The 22733-nt window shown below is 62.3% G+C and overlaps 3 protein-coding genes and 1 long non-coding RNA gene across 6 annotated transcripts; 3 read left to right on the top strand and 1 right to left on the bottom strand.

Moving 5' to 3' along the window:
• Positions 1-94: 94 nt before the first annotated feature.
• LOC123381200 (platelet glycoprotein Ib beta chain) lies at positions 95-1367 on the top strand. Its single transcript, XM_045041673.1, has 2 exons — positions 95-226; positions 487-1367. Exons 1-2 carry the CDS (start codon positions 217-219, stop codon positions 1095-1097), a joined length of 621 nt encoding a protein of 206 aa, XP_044897608.1. The 5' UTR covers positions 95-216; the 3' UTR covers positions 1098-1367.
• Positions 1368-9889: 8522 nt separating this feature from the next.
• SEPTIN5 (septin 5) lies at positions 9890-19067 on the top strand. Of its 3 annotated transcripts, XM_045041669.1 has the most exons (12): positions 10308-10448; positions 10582-10592; positions 15002-15098; positions 15205-15291; positions 15565-15688; positions 15775-15909; positions 16115-16232; positions 16365-16466; positions 17272-17368; positions 17454-17589; positions 17826-17928; positions 18030-19067. In XM_045041669.1, exons 1-12 carry the CDS (start codon positions 10406-10408, stop codon positions 18084-18086), a joined length of 1110 nt encoding a protein of 369 aa, XP_044897604.1. In that variant the 5' UTR covers positions 10308-10405; the 3' UTR covers positions 18087-19067. The 3 variants fall into 3 exon arrangements, with proteins under 3 accessions (XP_044897605.1, XP_044897604.1, XP_044897603.1); XM_045041670.1 differs by lacking the exons at positions 10308-10448; positions 15002-15098 and adding an exon at positions 9890-9912; XM_045041668.1 differs by lacking the exons at positions 10308-10448; positions 10582-10592 and adding an exon at positions 14029-14348.
• On the bottom strand, positions 12505-13870 carry LOC123381199. Its single transcript, XR_006587922.1, has 2 exons — positions 13538-13870; positions 12505-13209 (listed from the first exon to the last, which is right to left on the bottom strand). It is a non-coding gene; the product is annotated as an uncharacterized LOC123381199 (long non-coding RNA).
• A 134-nt stretch (positions 19068-19201) lies between the features above and the next one.
• LOC101080743 (glycoprotein Ib platelet subunit beta) lies at positions 19202-20483 on the top strand. The gene is made up of 2 exons (XM_045041671.1): positions 19202-19334; positions 19595-20483. Exons 1-2 carry the CDS (start codon positions 19325-19327, stop codon positions 20203-20205), a joined length of 621 nt encoding a protein of 206 aa, XP_044897606.1. The 5' UTR covers positions 19202-19324; the 3' UTR covers positions 20206-20483.
• The last annotated feature ends 2250 nt before the right edge of the window (positions 20484-22733 follow it).

Here is a 22733-nt window from a genome sequence, read left to right as displayed (position 1 = left end):
GTGGAAGCCCTGGTAGCCTGCGAGCCCTGGTGATAGCGCTCTATCTGGGGCCGCAGCGTCTGTCTACTGGGCCTCCGGGTTATTTCTGGCAGGTGGCAGCGCTGTGGTCGGTTTGGCCGGGGTGCTGGGGCCTGGCAGGGGCGGGGCGGCATTATCACTTGGCTCTCCAGCCAACGCTCAGCGCTCCAGAACAAGCCAGGTCGCCATCCTCTCGCCATGGGCTCCGGTGAGTTTGGGGTCAGGCAGGCCCGGGACTGCGCTCCTTGAGCAGAGTCGGGTTGGGAGGCGCTGCAGTCATCTGGGCTGCAGTAGGGAGATTTAGGGCGGACCTCCAGTCAGCGCGCGGATGGTCGAGGTGGAGAGGCTTTCGGGTAAGGCGGGGCTCGGGTTTGCGGGGCCCGGGCCGGGCCCAGCGCCCTGGGGTGTACAGGGACCCGCTCAGGTGCCACACAGGCCACCAGGCTCACTGCGGCGCTTCCCTTGCAGGGCCGCGCCGGGCGCTGAGCCTGCTGCTCCTGCTGCTAGCGCCGCCCAGCCGCCCAGTCGCGGGCTGCCCCGCGCCGTGTGGCTGTGCGGGGACGCGCGTGGATTGCGGGCGCCGCGGGCTGACATGGGCCTCGCTGCCCGCCGCCTTCCCGCCGGACACGACTGAACTGGTGCTGACGGGCAACAATCTGACGGCGCTGCCGCCGGGGCTGCTGGACTCGCTGCCCGTGCTGCGCGCCGCGCACCTGGGCGGCAACCCCTGGCGCTGCGACTGCCGCCTGGTGCCACTGCGCGCCTGGTTGGCCGGCCGGCCCGAGCGCGCGCCCTACCGCGACCTGCGCTGCGCCGCGCCCCCGGCGCTGCGCGGCCGCCTGCTGCCGTACCTGGCGGAAGACGAGCTGCGCGCCGCCTGTGCGCCGGGCGCGCTCTGCTGGGGGGCGCTGGCAGCGCAGCTCCTGCTGCTCGGCCTCGGGCTCCTGCACGCGCTGCTGCTGCTGCTGCTGCTGTGTCGCCTGCGCCGGCTGCGCGCCCGCGCCCGCGCCGCGCACCCGTTGTCGCTGACCGCCCCGCTGGTGGCGGAGACGGCCGGAGCCAGCGAGTTCTACGAGTAGTCCTGAGAGGCGCTGAGCGACGCGGGCGTGCCAGCCCGACAGGACCCTGCTCCAAGGAGCCCTCGCCCTGACCCGGACCCGGGCTCGTCCTCCGCCTGGGCACAGTCTTCCAGACCCCACCACCCCCCTGCGGGCCCCGGCACCCCTCTGCAGCGAGGCGAGCCAAAGCCCAGGACGCTTAGGCGGGTCAAGGGGGTGAGCTGCAGCCCAGCCCCTGCGAGGTTCCCCACACCAAACTCCAGTGCAGAATAAACCCTTCCCCCAATCTGACTGGTCTCTGTGCCCCACCACCCGGAAATTCCCCTCCCAAACCACAGGACAAGCCCTAGGAGGTGATTCAAGGGGGATGCATCACATCTTCCTACACCCAACACGGGATCAGTGACTCTCCCAGACCACTCACTTTCAAAGGAGTTCAAGTGGAAGGCACAGAAGAACTCAGACAGTGACCACATTATAGGGTAGTGAAGACATTGTGGGGACAGTGAAAACAGTGTTGAGACAGTGAGGACACTGAGGGGCAGTGAGGACACGGGGACGGTGAGGATACCGGACAGTGAAGACAGTGGGGACATCGAGGGCACTGCAGGACAGTGTGGTTGAGAGAAAGAGAGAGGATGTTTGGAGTTGGGGTCTCTGGGGGTCAGTGAGGGGCCGTGAGGAGGCTCTGAGGACTGTTGGGAGCGTGGATGGGCAGATTTCAGGGCAGTCAGGGATGGGTCAGGGTGGTGAGAATAATCTGATGACCCACCTGGAACTCCCTGGGCATCTGAATTAGTAGAAGCTCAGCCTCTGGAGGACAGGCGAGGCAGGTCCCGGCAGGGTTGAGTGGGTACCAGGGAGCTGCACAGTGTCTGGAATCATGTTCTGCACTTGACCACCACTTCCCGTGGGAAGGTGCCTCTGACCGCTCGGACCAGCCTTGGTCCCTGGTCTCCCCTATCTCACCCCTGAACTCAGGCTGAGCAGCCAGGGCCTGGGACTCCTCCAGGGTGCCCCACTGTGGCACAAGCTGCTAACAAGGGACCCAGGGTGCCCAAATGAAGGGCTGACACTTTCCTCAATATTGGAGTCCCATTCCTGCCCTGGGTGGGGCCTCCACCCGGCTGGCCCTGTAAACAATGAAGGCCACTCTTCATGGACCCAAACAGGACCCTGACAAGAAGCCTCAGGCCTGGGCCTGGGGCGCCTGGCACAGGAAGGCTCTGGCCCCCATTGACCGGGTCGGGGAGGCTGCCGCTGACATGGCCTTTGTCCCAGTCTTTGTGGGACAAGATGGATGGCCCTCCGGTTGGGCTGATGCTATCTCAGGGCTGCCGGTCAGACGTGAGGCAGGAGCCACCCCCTCCTTTGTGGGCAGGTGCGGGGCATCCGGCCCATTGTGGGCTGTGGCCGACTGTCCAGCCGTCCATCCGGCCTTATCACTACATCAGGGATGGCCCCTTTTGTACAAATGAACTGCCAACCCCCCCCCCCCACACACACACACACACCCTCAGGGATGGCCCAGCACACCCAGAGCCCCTGGTGGGGGTCAGAGGTAATAGTCTTTGTCACAGTAAGGTACACAGGCAGCCTAACTCAGTCCCAGCATGGTACAGGGAGGGGATGTTCCCCCTCACTTTCCAGAGGAGGAAACCAGATGCCAGAGAGGGGTCTTCCTGCTGGGCCTGAGCTTTCTCCACGCTGCACTGGAAGCAGAGCCCCTAGGACTCCTCTCTTACTCCCCACTGAGGCCTTCAGGGAACAAATGTAGGGCTCAGGAGAAAATGGCCTGGGGGTCTTAGGTGACCCCAAGCTAAGAGAAGGAAGCCTCCTGGGCTGTGAGCCCAGGCTCCAGCAGACACTATGGGGAGGGGTCAGCAGGAGCCCAGGCCCACTGCCCACAAGTTTGAGGGCTTCTGGGCTGTGTCCCTCTGAGAGGGTGGGCACAAGGAACCCTGAGAGCCCGGAGCTGCAGAAGCAGCTGGAGCTCCTCTGATGTAGGAAAGAGGCTGGTGTCACAGTCTGGTCAGACCTGAGGAAGAACTTCCTTACTCCCTGGTAAATAGGGCAGCTGAATTCCATGGTTCCTCCTAGACTCTCTCTCTCTTTTGTCAGTTCTCCATGATTTAGATTGGCTTCTGCCCAAGGTACTGACCACAGAGGGTGCTGGCCTGGCCTCCCTGGCGAATCTTTTCCGGGCTGCCTGGGAGTCCCTGGTCCCAACTTGTGACCCTGAGCTGACCCTCCATGCACTGACCCTGGGGCCTCCAAGGAGTGTGGGGAAGTGGATGGTCCCAGCTCAGCGCCCCTGAATGGCCCTGTGCAGGGAGGGGGAATGTACACCTCTACCCCCACCTCAAGGGCCTGCCATGCCCCTCCCCCCAGCGTGGTCCTCCATCTAATGGACACCACACCTGCCCCAGGGGCCCTTCCTTCCCCACTGACAGCCTGGTCCTCTCTGCGGTTTCAGACTCCTTCTCCTTCCAGATGGGAACAAAACGGTGGCCACTCAAGGCACTACGCATCCCCCCACACCTGCAGCCCCCAAGCTGTCTGATTCAGGGTCCTTTGCCCTACAGCCCAGGGGTCCTCTGACCACATCACTGCCCACCCCCAGCCTCTCTGAACAAGCCCCGGCAGGGCCAGACGGCATTCCTGGGACAGATACAGCCGTGACCACCCTCTGGCAATCTTCGTGTCCTTGTCTGTGAAATGGGTTGCGGCCTGGGCTGAGGACCTCCCGCCCCCAAATCGGCATCCGGTTCTCCCCTCACGCGCCGCGACCCGAATGAGCCAGCAGAGGGCGCGCGTGGTCTGCGGAAAACCCCCCGACGTGGGGCGAGGGCAGCCGAGGTGAGCCCTGGGCGTGCAGACAACCAGGGTCCGCAGAGGAACAGAGGCCAGGAGAGGACGGATTTGCCCAGGCTGGTGGGGGTGGATCGCCGAGACGGCGGACGACAGGTCGCACACCCCACGGGAACAGGGAAGAGTGCATCAAGTGGCCGCTGACAGGGAGGGGTGAGCGCGCCCCCTCTACACCCTTCCCCTCCTTTACCTTCCTCTCCCTTCCCCTCCCCGGGGTCGCTGACAGCCCATCAACGGGGAAGATAAGGGACTTCTTCCGCCAGGCGGAGGGAGTGTCAGCTCAGGTGCACCAGCCGCACTCCTGCCGCCTGTTTGCTCCGTAAACATATATTGGGCCCCTGCTGTGTGCACCGAGGCGGGGCTGGAAGGAGCGGCTGCGTGGTGGCCGGTGGCGTGGAGGGCGACTAGAAGGAAGAAGCCGGTGGGGATGGTGGAATGGGAGCCCCCCAGGGGGAGTGGAACAGACGCTTCGCCACCTCCCGACCAACCTGGGGGCGAGGAGTGGGTGCGGGTCCTTCGTGGGCCCCCTCCTGCCTGGGGAGATGAAGGGGAGCCTGGGGAGGGGGGCGGCCCCTCGGTGGGCGGAGACTTGAGTGGGGCCCGCGTGGACGAGGCCCTGGGAAGGTCTGGGGGCCCCCGAAGCCCTGGCCACGTTGGGGTGGGGTGCACCCGCCGCCCAGACAGAGCAACAACATTGGGGTGGGTGGCGGGGCCCTGGGGGCCCATAGCTCACTGCACCGTCTGCGCCCACCCCCGGCGTTTCCGATGGAAGACAGGCAGCAGGCGATAAATCACCGGCTCCCACTCCCACCCACCCAGGCTGCCTCGGGGAAGGGGGGCTGCATGTGACAGAGACAGAGCCTGAAACAGAGACAGAGACAGAGACAGAGACAACCACAGAGAGAGACAAAGGCAGCTATGGCTGGCCAGCTGACACTGGCCAGGTCCTTTTGCTCAGGGTGTCTGGCCTCCCACCCCAAGATGCCCCCTCTATCAGGCCCATCTGGAAACCAGCTGAGAGCCACCCCACCCCAACCGACCCCCAACAGGGAGGAGGAAGAGGGAGGGAGCAAGGCCTTAGCAGCCATAACTCTGTCCACCCTGGAGAACCATAAATCAGCAGGGGGCTCTCGGGAAGCACTCACCCCCTAGGCTGAGGGGGGCCTTTAGGGTCATTGGTCCTGGTGACTGGGCCTGGCCTTAGCTCTTGTGTCCCGCCCTCCTTAAACAGCCCCTGGGGTATCCCCCAGGCCTACCTCCGTTTTTCCCCAGCACAGTCACATGCCCAGAGCTGTCTACACCCAGGGCTGTCTACAATGGATGCAACACTCTCCTCGTCCTCACCTTCTCTGTGCACAGACAGGAAACGTCTGCAGAAGATGACGTCCTGTCCTATCAGGAGAACCCATGGGCTGGCCCTGCAGGGTCTGGGGATCAGCAGCCCTTCCCAGAGAAGCCTTCCCATGGGGATCTTCTCTGCCCCAGAGGAAACACGGTCTTTCCTTCCTTCTGTCCTGCTTTCCCGTCACCACCACCCCGCAGCGTGGTGAAGGCCAGCTGGACAAAGGGTGCTGGGAGATCGACCAGGTGGGGACCCCTCCATTACTGTGGACCTCCCCTGGGGGGTCAGTACTCAGTGGGCAAAGCTTGAGAGAGCCCATGAAAATCTTCCCAAGACCCATGGAGTGTGCTCAGCAACCCCACTGCCCAGACCCCCCAGTTCAGCCACTGGCCTCATGGATCCCTGGCCCAGGGGTCTGTCCTGCAGACAACCCCTCAGGGCTCTTGTGGCAGAAATAAGGCCACTTATACACAGGGAAACAAATGTCCACCATGAAATCTCTCAAAGAGCGGAGGGAGCGGGGATGGGAGCGTCCTTCAGAGCTCTTGGAATTCTGTGCCTGAGAGAAACCCTGGTCCTCATCATGTGGATGATCCCCTTGACCCTCAGAACAAACCTGAGTGCCCCAGCCCCGGGACATCAAAAGCACTGACTGGTATGTCGAAGGCAGGTGGTGGGGAGGGCTCCTGGGGATGTTCAGGCTGAGGGAGCAGCACTGTGCTGCCAGGAGACGCCTGTCAGGGGAGGGTACAGAGATTGCAGGGGCCAGAGGTGCCCTGGGCTCAGCCTGTAGGAGGGAGAGGGCAGAAGTGCCCCAGATGTGTAAGGGGAGCTCCATCCAGTCATTTGCTGGTTCTGAAGCATTCTTCCCAGCAGTGTGCAGTCCCATCTGGAGGCTACTGTCTGCATGGTCTGGGGGGGGGCTTGGGGGTGCAGGTCCCTTGGACTCCAGCCTTCACCTATCAGAGGCTCCCACCCTCCTCACCCCTTGTCCTACTACAGGTGTCCTTGTGGGGAGGGCCTCACCTCACCCTGTTTAAGTGTGTTAGACAAATTGAGGGGCTCTCGGCCAGATAGACACTCATGTGGCAAGGGGTGGGGGACGGGAGGGCACCTTCAGCAACAAGGACAGCCTGACTGGCTCTCTCCACCCACCCCAGTGCTGCTCTCCCTGCCTCTGTCCCAGTCACACAGGACCCTGGGATCATCCCCACAAGGTCACTGTGTCCCCAGTGGGGTAAAAAAAAAACCCTTCAGAAGTAGCAGGGGCCTGGGGCATCTGGGTGGCTCAGTTGGTTAAGCGTCTGACTCTTGCTTTTGGCTCAGGTCATGGTCTCACGGCTATGTCGGTTTGAGCCCCTTGTCAGGCTCTGCGCTGATGGGGTGGAGCTTGCTTGGATTCTCTCTGCCCTTCCCCCACTTGCACTGTCTCTGTATCTCTCAAAAGAAGTAAATAAACTTTAAAGAAAAAAAAAAAGAAGTGAGAGGGGCTGGAAGGGAATCCTTCAAGCTTTGCCAGAGGGAACCCCTGGGGTTTGGGGGTACAGACCTCAGGGCAAGTAGAGGGTCCCCATGCTGCTTCTCTTGCCCAGGTGTGTGCATAGGCCTGGTGTGCCCATTCCCAAGAGGGAGATTATAGCCTGGGGCCAGGGGGCTGGGGAGGTGGGGGTGAGTGTCCGGGGCAGTGTGGGCATCGCCCAGGTGATTGTGCCCCTGGGCCTCTAAAACTCCCAGGCTTGAGCAGGGCTTTGAGGAGGCCTATGGGAGGCCTAAAGGCCAAGCTCTGCTGTGCTTCTGCATGGAAATCTATGTTAATGTGACTTGTATTTAGGAGCTCACTTTTCTCCATGCTTTGTTTATTTAAAGATGCTCTTGAAGGATTCCAGCCAGATACCGAGGAAAGGGCTTCTGTCTGGGCAGGGCTGCGGGGGGGGGGGGGGGGGGCGGCGGGGACGGGGGGCGGGCGCCCCTGACAGCCGCCTGTCCCAACACGCCTGCACCCCTGTGTGCCCACTGAAGGTGCTCACCGTGTTCAAGTTGCCTCATCTCCTGCAAGAGTGCGTCTTGGGGGTCCACACCCAGGAGGACACCAGTGACACAGACCAGAGCAGAGCCAGAGCCCATAGACAACGCCATCCTGAGATGTTCATGCAGGGGGGGGAGTGGGGAAAGACCATTGGCTCTCTTTATAGGAAAAATGGGGACAGACTTGTTTGTGGGAGCCCTGGGTCTCTCCTGGCACAGAATGCCTCACCTGGGTACCCCTTGCTCCGGGGGTCCCTAGTGAGGGTCCCTATTTTATGAGTCTCTCTCCTGCAGATCCTTCATCTAGAGCCCCTGCTCTATAGGTCTCTTCTCTTTGGAGCCCTGGTATGGAATTTCTGGTGTAGGTGTCTCTGGTATGGGGGTCTCTCCTCTGAGGATCTCTGGTCTGAGGTCACCGTTTGGCAGGTGCCTGGTGTGGAGGTCTCTGGTCTCAGAGGTCCCGGATCGGTTCTCCAGGTGTCTGCTCTGCATCTGGAGGTCCCCAGTGTGGAGGGCAGTGATGTTGTCTGTCCTTATTTGGGGTACCATGGTTTTGCCATGGTGGTCTCCAGGATACCAGTCAGCCCCTTTGCCCCGGGCTGGGGATCCACCGCCACAGAAATCCTCCCGGGGGGCCACACTCCTGACCCTCTTGTGGCAAGGCCAGCACCCAGGGCTGCACGGAGCCCCCCTCCCCGCTGAGCCCAGAGAGAGCCCTTTGCAAAGACATGTCTGCCTCATCGAGGATAGGTTCCTGTCTCCTCCTTTGTCCCCACAAGCACAGGCTTGCATGAGTCAATTCATACTAAAGGTCCAAGTGCCAGTTTTCACTGACCAGTTCAACCATTTTGCAAAGCTTCAGGCCCCCTCAGATGGGGTTTCCACCAAGCCTGTCGGAGCTGAGGAAGATTCAGAAGTCCTGCCTATCACTTCAAGTGTTCCCTCCCTGCTGCATTCCTTTATCCCCAATTCCAAATTCCCCCAAAGCTCTGAAACTTAAAGTGTTCGAAACTCTGTAACAAAGGCAGCCCTGGGCTGATGTGTAACCATGTGTTATGGCCTTTATTAATTCCAGTTCATGTGAATAGTCGCACTTCACCACCGACACCTTTTTTAAATGTTTGTTTGTTTATGTATTTATTTTAAGAGAGAGAGATTGTGAGCGGGAGACGGGCAGAAAGAGAGGGGGAGAGTGAGAATCCCAAGCAGGCTCCATGCTGTCAGCACAGAGCCCAAACCCGTGAGATCACAACCTGAGCCAAAATCCAGAGTTGGACGCTTAACCGACTGGGCCACCTGGACACCCCTCATTTCACTACAAACATCTTTAAAAGTTTTTTTTTTTAATGTTTATTTATTTTCGAGAGAGACAGAGACAGAATACAAGTGGGGGAGGGGTAGAGAGTGAGGGAGACACAGAATCCAAAGCAGGCTCCAGGCTCTGAGCTGTTAGCCCAGAGCCCAGCACGGGGTTCGAACTCACAGACCAAGAGATCATGACCTGAGCTGAAGTCGGACGCTTAACCTACTGAGCTACCCTGGTACCCCTCCACTACAAACATCTTAATGTGTTTGGTTACCAGCAGCTGCAGCCGGCTCCAATGGGGTATCATGTACTGTATGAGATATATGACAAATTCTGAATTCCAAACACATCTGGCCCTGAGGCTTTGGATGAGGGGTCTGAGCGGTGGAGTGTCCCCACACTGGTCACAGCTCTGGACTACATGGAGGTCCCAGTGGAGGGGGAAATGGGTGTTTGACACAGAATTTTGCAGAGCAATGCTGCTGCTTACATGGCTTTTTCATTTTCTGAGCAAACAACTCTGTGCTAGGTGCTGGTGATTCAGAGATGGAGGAGGACCAAGGGGCACACAAGGGGCTAGGGAGAAAGGAGCGCTTCCTGAGTGTGGAAGGTACAGCAGGCCATTTCCTCCTAAGGGGGCTGTCATTGGGGGAGCTGGTGACCACAGGTCTGCCTGTCCTTTCTGTGGGACCAAAGACTCCAGATATGACATCTGAGAGCACTCCAGGGAAGCCAAAGGTACTTGGGAGTGTGATAGTGACGGAAGACAGGAGGCACTCATGCTTGAGAATCTTGCCAATCACTGAAGGTCTGGGGCCTCAGTTTCCCCATCTGTAAATGGGGTGCAGGCCCTGGCCCTGCCTTCAGTGCCACTGACTGGCCTCTAGCACAGGAGGCCGAGATCTCCCTGCCCCCCTTCTCAGGGTGGTAGCAGTTCTGGCTGTCATCTGCAGAGCAGAGGGTGTACAGCTGGGGTGGGGAGTGGGGGAGCAGGCAGGCTTGAGGTCGGTCCGTCCTGTCCCAGATGTCACCTCGGTTACTCTTTAGAAATAATCCCAGAAAATAAGCCAGAAAAAGAGAAGAGGGACAACTGCCCAGGGGCTTGGACTTTGCAGCTTGCCTAGGTGTCTCCTCCCAGAGCAGATGTGCACAGCACTGAACAGGCTGCAGGAGGGAAGCTGGGGCACCGGCCCTGCGCCGGGCATCCGGCCGTCCGTGGGGTGACCATCACCTCTCCTGCTGTGGCCAGGAGCAGGACTCCACAGGCCAGCACCTCCATCGTCCATGGTGAGGTGAGGAGCGGCTGGCAGGAGGCCGCCAGTCCCTGGGGGGCAAGGGCTTACGGAAGAGCCACACGTTGGGAAGGTCAGAGGCTGAGGCACCGACTGGGGTCCCTCGAGAGCTAGAGCGAGGCAGGCAGAGTCCAGGCCTGGGCATGGGAGACGCGAGGTGTGGCGGGAGTCGGGCAGCCGCCTTGCCGTGGGCTGGGGCATCGTGGGCGTCGCCGAGTTCCCGGGGCGCTGGCCTGCGGCTGTGAGCGAGGGCGTCGCCCGGAGGCGGCGGGCGCGGGGCCGTTGGGGGGCGCCTGGGTCCCCGCCCCCGCCGGCCGCGCCGGGTCGTGCGTGGGCGCGGCGGGCGCCGATTGGCTGGCGGGCGCGCGGGCGGGGCGGGCGGCGGCGGCGCGGAGGGGCCGGTCACCCCGCAGCCTGGCCTCGGCCTCCGCCGCTCGTCGCCGCGCCCCGCCCGCGCGCCCGCCGCCGCCCGTCCCCCCCGCCGGCGGCCACCATGAGCACAGGCCTGCGGTACAAGAGCAAGCTGGCGACCCCAGGTGAGCCCGGCGCCTGCCCGCGCGCCCGCGCGCGCCTTTGTCCCCGCCGCCCGCCCGCCTCTCACCGTGTCTTTCCGTCTCTCCCCCGCCCGCCGGCCCGGACCCGGACCCCGACCCGACCCCGACCCCGCAGAGGACAAGCAGGTACGTGCGCGCCGCCGCTCCCCCCGCGGCCGGCTGTCACCCATTGTGCCACCAACGCCGCCGGCGCCCAGGCGCGACCCCGCCCCCGCCGGCCGTCATCCCGCCCTGTCGCGATAACCGATTGTCAGCTGGGGCAGTGCCGCCGCGCCAGGGGCTACAGAGGGGAGGAGTGGGCACTGGGCCCCTGGGGGCCTGACCCCTGACCCTTACAGCAGGGGTGCCCCTCCCAGGATGGGGGGATGGGCCGGGTGTCTCCCAGTGGTCCAGTGCCAGTGTATCCTCCCTGAACTGGTCTTAGGCCTCGTGTTGGGGGTCCTGAGTGAGGCCACCGTCACCGCAGGCCACAGGCTAGGGGAGGGGTCTGTATCCACCAGCCAGCACCTAGACCCTAAGCAGCCCCACCCCACTCCTGTGCATCTTATGTCTCTTCTCCCCACACACCAATTTGAGTGGGCTGATCTGTGGCCAGACCTCTTCCCCAGACTGGGAGCCTCTAAGGCCTGGTCTGAGTCATCCCTGTGCCCAGAATGGGTCTTCCAACCTAGTGGGTACAAATAGGCTTGTGGCCTCCCACAGGGGCTGGCCTGGCCCCCACTCAGGGAATGCAGGACATGACAGGAGGCTGACCTGGGCACCCACTGTGAAACCCAGCTGAGGCTGGGGTTAAACAGAGCTGGGAGATCCTGAGAGTGGGGTGGGGGTGGGTAACCAGATGGGCAGGGGGCTCTGGGGCCCTGCTGGAGGCCTTTCTGGCTTGAGCTCAGTCATGTTGGGGGATTTTCTTGGCCTAACTCTGGCACCAAGGTGGCCTTGGCGATCCTCGTCAGAGATAGGAATTCACACAGTGGGTAGATGCTGGGTAGAACCCCGAAGTCCTGGCCCAGGGTGCGGCCCAGCAGGTGGGGTGGGGGCTGGGAGTCACTGGCTGCCAGGTGCCAGTCTCCTGGCAGGGACACGCCCCACCCTGGGACAGGTGAGGCTCTTGGGGAGGGGCCCCTCAACCTCAACCTGCTGGCAAGGGCCTCTCCAGGGAGTCCGGGCCAGGAGCTGTCTTCCTATCAAGGCAGGTCAGACAATGCCTGAGACGCAGGGACACATGCTGCCAGGCTATTGTTTGAAGGAGAGAGAGAGAAGGCCCCGGAGACCAGCCCCCACAGCTTCTCCTGGGCCTTGGAGTTACTGGGCCAGGCAGCTGCTGCCTAGCACCAACAGGGACTCCCTCCTGCTGAGGTGTGAGCCCCGTCAGGCCTGTGTCTGCCCATCCTTCAAGGTCAGTTAGGAGCCAGCCTCACCTGTCCCCTACCCCTCAGACCAGAGGGAGAGGGCACCATGCAGGTGGAGGGGGAGCCCCAGGAACAAAGCCAAGGAGCCAGGTCTTTGGGACAGGCTCCCCGAGGATCGGGGGGGGGGGGGGGGAGCTGGAAGAATATGGTAGTTTCACCGTTAATATTGTTTGGTGTTGGTGAGCTATCCACACTATGAAAGAGGGTGGGGGGTGCTCTGGTGGCCCTCCGTGCCCCCATCCTCTGGCCCCCACCTTGTCTCAGGCAGTGATGGGGGCTCTATTGGCTCTGGTGGCTGCTTCCAGAGCTGACTCCAGTGATTCTAAGAATGGAAATGCCTCGAGAGTCTCAGGCACCGGGAGGAGGTGGGCGCAGCTGTGTCTACAGCTCAGGAAGCCCTGAGAAATATTTGTTGTACTTCATGGACCAGAGAGAGGGGGTGGCAGGGCCCCTTCCCTGGAGCTCCCCCAGGGAATCCACAGGCCCTGTCTGGGTGAGTTTGGGTGCAGGAGCTGGGAGTGAGACCCTTTCCCTCCTGACATGTCACCCTCCTGACTCTTGCCCTTCTGACCTGGGCCTCCCCAGAGGCTGTGCCTTATCAGTGGAGAAACTGAGGCAGTCTGAGAGTGACAAGCTCCATTAGACACCCAGCTGTGAAGTGCTAAGGCATAGACCCAGGTGTGTCTGTCTTGGAGATGCCCTGAGCCTGAGATGCCAGCCTGTCGGGCTGGGGGGCTAGGCTGAGGGGCTGTGTCTCTAGTGGACCTACAGGTGGAGATTGGGTGGGACTTGGCCCAGACACTTCCTACAGGTCCACATGGCAGAGGGCTGGGGCCAGTGTGGAGGCTTTCTCGGGGCAAGGACTGCGGGCCCAGCTGGGAGAGCTGAGGGAGGTGCCCTGTGGCTTCCCCCTGCTCTCCTCTGGATGAAAGACTCTCCTGTTCCCAGCTGTGGGCCCACCCCTCCTCCCCAGGTGCCAGGGGCCTCCAGGCCCCACAGCAGCATCATGAGCCTGGACAAATGGACAGAGGCCCCTCAACCAGGGGAGCCAAGAAGGGAGAACCAGGGTGGGGAAGAGCTGGGGGGCCGCCTATCCCCACTGATACACAGTCCAAGAAGTATGTCTGTTCTTGTTGCAGCTCCTTTCCAAGCCTCCCTCCTGCCTGGCTGGCTGGTTCCGATTCTGGTAGGGTCCTGGAGAGAGGGGTGAGGAAGGGCTTGGTGCCCAGGAGAGGCCTGTGGCCCCTGGGGTGGTCACAGAGGGTGAGAGCTATACCGGCTTGAGCTTTCCAGCCCTCGTGGGTCCGTCTTGTGGATCAGAGCAGGCGAGGAGGCTGACAGGGAGACAAATGATGGGGAGGGGGTAAGTTCACTCTACACACCATCCCCCCACTTTGGCTGGCAGAAGTGGTCTGGGGGCTGCTGTGGCCAGTGCTGGCTGGCCGCAGCTTCCAAGTTTCCCGGAGGTAGGGTGGGTAGGCCTCTGGTGCTCTAACTGAGCACTTGAGCCCCTTCAACCCCGGGCGAAGGGGAGGTGGGTCCAGGCTGGGGAGGTGGGCTCTGCTCCCTCCCAGTTCCCACGTGTCTGGAAGGGCCACACCAGTCCAGAACACTCCTGCTCCCATCACACACACATAACATACGAGGGGGGAGGGAGCGTACAAGGAGGGGTGTGGCCGTGGATAGTTAGGACTCCGCGACACCGCCGGGAGGTTTCCGGGCCAATTCTACGAGGAGAGAAGGAGTGAGACGGGCCGCTTCCCGGGTGGGTGCGCATAGGTCCCGGGAGCGTTCTCCGGGCGCCCTCTGGCGGGTGAAAGCCGCGCTGCACCTGGAGGGGGCGAGACGCGGGGCGGCCACAAACCCTGCCCCCTAGGGCCCTTAGGTGGGCCCTGGCTTCCCCACCCTCCCACCCGGGTGGTCGAGACGCCCGGACAGAGGCCACCCGTCCGGCAGCGGGACTCCGCCTCCGTGCCTATGCGCGCCTATGCTGGGCCCTGCCCTCCGAAGCAGCCTTCCGGTGGCTCCGCCCGCGGCCCAATTTCCAAGCGACTGTTTCCCGGCGACCGTGCGGGTGGGGCGGTCTTTTTCCCCGCCCGCCCCGCCTGCAGGCGCCCGCGAGGCCCCGCCTCTGGTTCGGTGCGGGAGCCGGGCCTGCCTGTGGCTGAGACCGCGCGCGCGGCTCGGGGCGGGTCCGCATTGGCAGAGGCATGGCCCGCGTAGCCTCTGGGGTCAGCCACACCGCGGGTGGGCAGCGTCCCTTCTCTGGGCCTCAATTCCCGCGTCTGTAAAACGGGGGCGAGAACAGAGCTTCAGGGCAGTACCGCCTGTAAGTCCCTCCTGAAAGCCCTGCCCCTGTGGGTCTGACCCGGTCTGGGGTCCAAACGCAGGGATGGACTCGCTGGCAGCGCCCCAGGACCGCCTGGTGGAGCAGCTGCTGTCACCGCGGACCCAGGCCCAGAGGCGGCTCAAGGTGTGTGTGGAGAGGGGAGTGGAATGTGGGTCAGCGTGTGTGTGCCTGCCGGTCCCGGTCCCAAGGGCTCTGGGACGTGACAGGGACCGGCAGGGCCAGGGTCCACCTGACTGGGCGCTGGGACCCCGAGGGTGGGGGAGGCTCGGTGCCGCTGTCTATAAATAGCCTTTGCTCCGCCTTGGTAGCAGCAGCCAGCCACCCCCGCGGCTGGATGGTGGCCAGATGGGGCCTCCCACCCCCTGGTAGACTCAGGAGGGGTGAGTATTAAGGCCAGGGGGCTTCTCCTGCCTATGGAGGGCCTTGGATGTGTGTGAGGGGTCTGGGTCCTGGTGCCCTCTGCCCACCGCCCAAGGGAGGACCCAGCCTAGGCCTGCTGCAGCCAGACATCCTAAACTCTACACACACAGACACATTCTCAGGTCCCTGCAAAGCCATTCACTGAGGCGGGGGCAAGGATGCCTGTCACCCCCTTACCTGCCTTCCCAGCTCCAGGCCTTTGCTCACAGGCCCTCACCCCATTTCTGCCATTGAAACTCCCCACACAGAGGACTCTGCCCTCTGCTGCCTCCATGTCTGATCCGGGTAGGGAACAGGGCATCGGACTGCCCCAGGAATCCAAGCCTGCTCCTGACTTGCCCTGCCCCTGCCCCCAGGATATCGACAAGCAGTACGTGGGCTTCGCCACACTGCCCAATCAGGTGCACCGGAAGTCTGTGAAGAAGGGCTTCGATTTCACTCTTATGGTGGCGGGTGAGTGGGCTGGACTCCCAGGTGGGGTGGCTTGGGCCATAGCCAGCTAGGCTTTGTCAGAGGGGTCCCAGACTTAACCTGACTCTTTCACTGTACCTGCTGGCAGGTGAGTCGGGCCTGGGGAAGTCCACGCTGGTCCACAGCCTCTTCCTGACCGACTTGTACAAGGACCGGAAGCTGCTCAGTGCCGAGGGTGAGTGGGCCCTATGCAGCCCTGGCATTGGTTCCCCATCCTCTGCTGTGTGACCCTTCAAAGGGGTCCCTTCTGGGTCCAGACCCTGCTACTCTCTCCCCACAGCGTGGGTCTCTCCTGTTCAGGGTCCAGGAGGAGTGGCCCAGACCACAGTCAGGCCATGAGGCCAGGGCTAAATGCTAGAATGGATGAGAACAAGGGTCCTGGCTGCCCAGTGGGGGTGGGGTCTGAGAGTTGGAGACACCCCTCCAAACGATGCCCCGACACCCACAGAGCGCATCAGCCAGACCGTAGAGATCCTGAAGCACACGGTGGACATTGAGGAGAAGGGGGTCAAGCTGAAGCTCACCATTGTAGACACACCGGGCTTCGGGGATGCTGTCAACAACTCTGAGTGGTGAGGAAAGCCTGGCTGGGGAACAGTCTGTGCCTAGGCTGATCCAGTGTCCCTCTGGCCTCACCGACCCTCCTGCCTACCTGCAGCTGGAAGCCCATCACCGACTACGTGGACCAGCAGTTTGAGCAGTATTTTCGTGACGAGAGTGGCCTCAACCGCAAGAACATCCAAGACAACCGTGTGCACTGCTGCCTCTACTTCATCTCCCCTTTTGGACACGGGTGCGTGAATGTCCTGGGAACAGGCTCAGGGTGGGGGGTGGGACCCGCCTCCATGGTTCCCCGTTGGCTGCACCTGTCACTGCTTATCTTCTGCCTGTGCCCTCACAACCATGCCCTCCCTGAGCCCATCCCATCCTCTCTCTGTGCCCCCACCACCCCCACTACCCTCACCATGCCCCTCTCCACCCCTGGATGCTCTCTGCAGGCTGCGGCCAGTGGATGTGGGTTTCATGAAGGCTCTGCATGAGAAGGTGAACATTGTGCCCCTCATCGCCAAAGCTGACTGTCTCGTCCCCAGTGAGATCCGGAAGCTGAAGGAGCGGGTGAGCCTGGCAACTGGGCCTGGGCTAAGTCTCCAGGACCCAGAACACCAAGTGTGCTGATCCTGGGTGCCAGCGCACCTGGCCCCGGGTCCCTGGCCAGCCTCAAATCTGACAGCCCTTGCCCTGCCACAGATCCGGGAGGAGATTGACAAGTTTGGGATCCACGTGTACCAGTTCCCTGAATGTGACTCTGACGAGGATGAGGACTTCAAGCAGCAGGATCGGGAACTGAAGGTGAGCGGCCTGGGGTGGCAGAGGAGGGAACCGGAGGTCAGTTTACATGGCACCAAGCATCCAGGTCCAACCCGGTAGGGGAAAGAGTCTTTTGTCTGGGCAGCAGAGCCCCTCCACCTGGGGTGGGGTGGGGGGGTGGGGGCGGGGTACAGTCACTCATGTCCCCACTGGCTTGTGCAGTTTGGGCCCCGTGTGGTTAGTGTGTCATGGAGCACTTGCCAGGACCCAAAGGCACAGTCCTGGCCAGGCCTCCACCCTGACCCTGCTCCTCAGTCTTCTTCCGATGGGTCACGAGCAGAAGGGTCTGGCCTGATGGCCACAAGCCTGTGTGTGCCCTGGCTCCCAGAATTCTGAGCTCCAGAGGGTGGTTGTGGCTTTGGGTGCCCCGGGATCTAGAGTGGCAATAACCAAGCCTAAGGCACGGGATAGGCAGCCACTGGGCCAAGAGCAGGGTGGAGCCCTTGGCCCCAGCCTAAGTCAGCATCAGTAACAGGAGGCAGGGGCTCAGCTCTGGGGAGGGAGGGATGGCGATGGTAGCTGAATGGAGCACTTCCTGATGGGGGATGGTGTCAGAAGGGGAGGATATGCCTGGCTGGGCACATACCCTGTGCCACGGGTATAAGCCATGCCAGCTCTGGCTTCAGAGAAGCCACAAGGGTTGGGCAACCCCAGGATCTCTTTGGGGAGGGGCTGTTGATAGTGATACTGGAGGAGCGACCAGGTGCCGAGTGCCCATGTCCCTCTTCAGCCACTAAGCCCATACTCACACTAACTGGGCGTGAGCCCTTGTACCTGCCCTTCCCAGGAGAGTGCGCCCTTCGCGGTTATCGGCAGCAACACAGTGGTGGAGGCCAAGGGGCAGCGGGTCCGGGGGCGACTGTACCCCTGGGGGATCGTGGAGGGTGAGTTCAGGCATGGGGTGCGACAGAGGGAGTGGGGTGGCTCCCCCAGGCCTGCACCCACCCAACACCCGCTCTTGCCCCACAGTGGAGAACCAGGCACACTGCGACTTTGTGAAGCTTCGCAACATGCTGATCCGCACACACATGCATGATCTGAAGGACGTGACATGCGACGTGCACTATGAGAACTATCGCGCGCACTGCATCCAGCAGATGACCAGGTGCGCAGCTCTGACCCGGACCTGGATCGTGCACCTCATGTTCCCAGCCAAGGCTCCCTAACAGAGGGCTGATCCTTACTGCCTTCCCAGATCTGAACTCTGCCCCGACTCTCAAGTAGGCCCCCCACCCTGCACCTTGTCTTCCCAGAACCGACCCAACGGTGTGGGAGCTCAGGAGGGCAGAGCCTTGGTAGTGTTGGGGGTCAGACAGACTGTGCTCCTTGTCCACCCCACAGCAAACTGACCCAGGACAGCCGCATGGAGAGCCCCATCCCCATCCTACCACTGCCTACCCCGGATGCTGAGACAGAAAAGCTCATCAGGATGAAGGATGAGGAGGTTAGTGGGGCCACAGGGGAGGAGAAGGGGTGGGGGTGGGGGTCCAGCCCCTCCTATCACGTTTGTCACTCTACCTTCTGCTATTCCCATCTCACCTCCAGCTAAGGCGCATGCAGGAGATGCTGCAGAAGATGAAGCAGCAGATGCAGGACCAGTGACCCCAACCCAGCCCCACATTGCCATGGATATACTGCCAGTTTCCAGGCTGGCCCTTCCCGTCCCTGGACCCCAACTGGCCTGGACTCCACCCTGGAATAAATCTGGATGTCCAACAGGCCTGGGCACAACACCAGTCCCAGAATAGTCCAGACCAGGACTTTTCCCGACTATTCCCAACCTGACCCAGAGATGCAGGCTCATAGCCCCCAAACAACCCTAATTTATTCTCAGCACCAGTCCCTCCCCTTATTTGTATCTGCTTCCAAGGGGCCTGGACAGCAGCCCCCACAGCTGGCCCTCTTTGGCCTCGGGGGAACAGGAGCTAATTTGGGCCATGACTTTTGAGATCTACCCCTGCCCCAGAAGGTCATGAACTCTGACTCCAGGCCCTACTCAGGTAGGGGGGTAAAACAAGGCAGAATAGGGGAGCAGATCCTCGGCATCCCAGGTCTATTTCTCCATCCCAGTGCCACAGAGTGGACGTGGGAACCCTCATGTGCCCCCTCCCTCGGGCCACCCAGCTTATGCTGAGGCCTCACTTTGTGCCGAGGTGGGCCAGTCCTTCCCTACCTCCTCACCCCTCACTGGGTAGCTCAGTGGCAGGTTGGGCAACAGAAGCGCTTAGGATCCCTCCAGACCGAAGGAGAGTAGCTGGCTGCAGGCAAGGATCTCCCGGGGCTGGTGGGGCAGGGACGCCTGCAATTGCCCAAACTCCTCATCTAGGGCTGTGGCCTGGCCTGAGGGCTCCAGGAACAGTGGGTGCTGGGCAACCTGGGAACCCCCCACCCCTAGACTGCCATTCCCTGCCTGTGGCTGGAGGTCCTTTCTCCCCAGCAGCACCGTTGCCCTGGGTTGCCTAGTCCATCCCTCCCCCACCCCCAGCATGATACCTTCCCCCCCAATCCCAGTCTCCAGTTTTGTTCAGTTGTGAATGCTGCATCCTGTCCTGGTGACAGGAGAATAATGTTGGTGAAGTCGCAGCGGTGTCTGAGTGATCCGTGCTCCCCTGGGTTAGTGGGGGGCGGAAGCCCTGGTAGCCTGCGAGCCCTGGTGATAGCGCTCTATCTGGGGCCGCAGCGTCTGTCTACTGGGCCTCCGGGTTATTTCTGGCGGGTGGCAGCGCTGTGGTCGGTTTGGCCGGGGTGCTGGGGCCTGGCAGGGGCGGGGCGGCATTATCACTTGGCTCTCCAGCCAACGCTCAGCGCTCCAGAACAAGCCAGGTCGCCATCCTCTCGCCATGGGCTCCGGTGAGTTTGGGGTCAGGCAGGCCCGGGACTGCGCTCCTTGAGCAGAGTCGGGTTGGGAGGCGCTGCAGTCATCTGGGCTGCAGTAGGGAGATTTAGGGCGGACCTCCAGTCCGCGCGCGGATGGTCGAGGTGGAGAGGCTTTCGGGTAAGGCGGGGCTCGGGTTTGCGGGGCCCGGGCCGGGCCCAGCGCCCTGGGGTGTACAGGGACCCGCTCAGGTGCCACACAGGCCACCAGGCTCACTGCGGCGCTTCCCTTGCAGGGCCGCGCCGGGCGCTGAGCCTGCTGCTCCTGCTGCTAGCGCCGCCCAGCCGCCCAGTCGCGGGCTGCCCCGCGCCGTGTGGCTGTGCGGGGACGCGCGTGGATTGCGGGCGCCGCGGGCTGACATGGGCCTCGCTGCCCGCCGCCTTCCCGCCGGACACGACTGAACTGGTGCTGACGGGCAACAATCTGACGGCGCTGCCGCCGGGGCTGCTGGACTCGCTGCCCGTGCTGCGCGCCGCGCACCTGGGCGGCAACCCCTGGCGCTGCGACTGCCGCCTGGTGCCACTGCGCGCCTGGTTGGCCGGCCGGCCCGAGCGCGCGCCCTACCGCGACCTGCGCTGCGCCGCGCCCCCGGCGCTGCGCGGCCGCCTGCTGCCGTACCTGGCGGAAGACGAGCTGCGCGCCGCCTGTGCGCCGGGCGCGCTCTGCTGGGGGGCGCTGGCAGCGCAGCTCCTGCTGCTCGGCCTCGGGCTCCTGCACGCGCTGCTGCTGCTGCTGCTGCTGTGTCGCCTGCGCCGGCTGCGCGCCCGCGCCCGCGCCGCGCACCCGTTGTCGCTGACCGCCCCGCTGGTGGCGGAGACGGCCGGAGCCAGCGAGTTCTACGAGTAGTCCTGAGAGGCGCTGAGCGACGCGGGCGTGCCAGCCCGACAGGACCCTGCTCCAAGGAGCCCTCGCCCTGACCCGGACCGGGGCTCGTCCTCCGCCTGGGCACAGTCTTCCAGACCCCACCACCCCCCTGCGGGCCCCGGGCCACACGCACCCCTCTGCAGCGAGGCGAGCCAAAGCCCAGGACGCTTAGGCGGGTCAAGGGGGTGAGCTGCAGCCCAGCCCCTGCGAGGTTCCCCACACCAAACTCCAGTGCAGAATAAACCCTTCCCCCAATCTGACTGGTCTCTGTGCCCCACCACCCGGAAATTCTCCTCCCAAACCACAGGACAAGCCCTAGGAGGTGATTCAAGGGGGATGCATCACATCTTCCTACACCCAACACGGGATCAGTGACTCTCCCAGACCACTCACTTTCAAAGGAGTTCAAGTGGAAGGCACAGAAGAACTCAGACAGTGACCACATTATAGGGTAGTGAAGACATTGTGGGGACAGTGAAAACAGTGTTGAGACAGTGAGGACACTGAGGGGCAGTGAGGACACGGGGACGGTGAGGATACTGGACAGTGAAGACAGTGGGGACATCGAGGGCACTGCAGGACAGTGTGGTTGAGAGAAAGAGAGAGGATGTTTGGAGTTGGGGTCTCTGGGGGTCAGTGAGGGGCCGTGAGGAGGCTCTGAGGACTGTTGGGAGCGTGGATGGGCAGATTTCAGGGCAGTCAGGGATGGGTCAGGGTGGTGAGAATAATCTGATGACCCACCTGGAACTCCCTGGGCATCTGAATTAGTAGAAGCTCAGCCTCTGGAGGACAGGCGAGGCAGGTCCCGGCAGGGTTGAGTGGGTACCAGGGAGCTGCACAGTGTCTGGAATCATGTTCTGCACTTGACCACCACTTCCCGTGGGAAGGTGCCTCTGACCGCTCGGACCAGCCTTGGTCCCTGGTCTCCCCTATCTCACCCCTGAACTCAGGCTGAGCAGCCAGGGCCTGGGACTCCTCCAGGGTGCCCCACTGTGGCACAAGCTGCTAACAAGGGACCCAGGGTGCCCAAATGAAGGGCTGACACTTTCCTCAATATTGGAGTCCCATTCCTGCCCTGGGTGGGGCCTCCACCCGGCTGGCCCTGTAAACAATGAAGGCCACTCTTCATGGACCCAAACAGGACCCTGACAAGAAGCCTCAGGCCTGGGCCTGGGGCGCCTGGCACAGGAAGGCTCTGGCCCCCATTGACCGGGTCGGGGAGGCTGCCGCTGACATGGCCTTTGTCCCAGTCTTTGTGGGACAAGATGGATGGCCCTCCGGTTGGGCTGATGCTATCTCAGGGCTGCCGGTCAGACGTGAGGCAGGAGCCACCCCCTCCTTTGTGGGCAGGTGCGGGGCATCCGGCCCATTGTGGGCTGTGGCCGACTGTCCAGCCGTCCATCCGGCCTTATCACTACATCAGGGATGGCCCCTTTTGTACAAATGAACTGCCAACCCCCCCCCCCCACACACACACACACCCTCAGGGATGGCCCAGCACACCCAGAGCCCCTGGTGGGGGTCAGAGGTAATAGTCTTTGTCACAGTAAGGTACACAGGCAGCCTAACTCAGTCCCAGCATGGTACAGGGAGGGGATGTTCCCCCTCACTTTCCAGAGGAGGAAACCAGATGCCAGAGAGGGGTCTTCCTGCTGGGCCTGAGCTTTCTCCACGCTGCACTGGAAGCAGAGCCCCTAGGACTCCTCTCTTACTCCCCACTGAGGCCTTCAGGGAACAAATGTAGGGCTCAGGAGAAAATGGCCTGGGGGTCTTAGGTGACCCCAAGCTAAGAGAAGGAAGCGTCCTGGGCTGTGAGCCCAGGCTCCAGCAGACACTATGGGGAGGGGTCAGCAGGAGCCCAGGCCCACTGCCCACAAGTTTGAGGGCTTCTGGGCTGTGTCCCTCTGAGAGGGTAGGCACAAGGAACCCTGAGAGCCCGGAGCTGCAGAAGCAGCTGGAGCTCCTCTGATGTAGGAAAGAGGCTGATGTCACAGTCTGGTCAGACCTGAGGAAGAACTTCCTTACTCCCTGGTAAATAGGGCAGCTGAATTCCATGGTTCCTCCTAGACTCTCTCTCTCTTTTGTCAGTTCTCCATGATTTAGATTGGCTTCTGCCCAAGGTACTGACCACAGAGGGTGCTGGCCTGGCCTCCCTGGTGAATCTTTTCCGGGCTGCCTGGGAGTCCCCGGTCCCAACTTGTGACCCTGAGCTGACCCTCCATGCACTGACCCTGGGGCCTCCAAGGAGTGTGGGGAAGTGGATGGTCCCAGCTCAGCGCCCCTGAATGGCCCTGTGCAGGGAGGGGGAATGTACACCTCTACCCCCACCTCAAGGGCCTGCCATGCCCCTCCCCCCAGCGTGGTCCTCCATCTAATGGACACCACACCTGCCCCAGGGGCCCTTCCTTCCCCACTGACAGCCTGGTCCTCTCTGCGGTTTCAGACTCCTTCTCCTTCCAGATGGGAACAAAACGGTGGCCACTCAAGGCACTACGCATCCCCCCACACCT

Source organism: Felis catus, chromosome D3 (assembly GCF_018350175.1).
Source record: "Felis catus isolate Fca126 chromosome D3, F.catus_Fca126_mat1.0, whole genome shotgun sequence".
NCBI lineage: Eukaryota > Metazoa > Chordata > Mammalia > Carnivora > Felidae > Felis > Felis catus.
The sequence above is the reverse complement of the archived record's forward strand: the minus strand, read 5'-3'. Positions and strand labels throughout refer to the sequence as shown.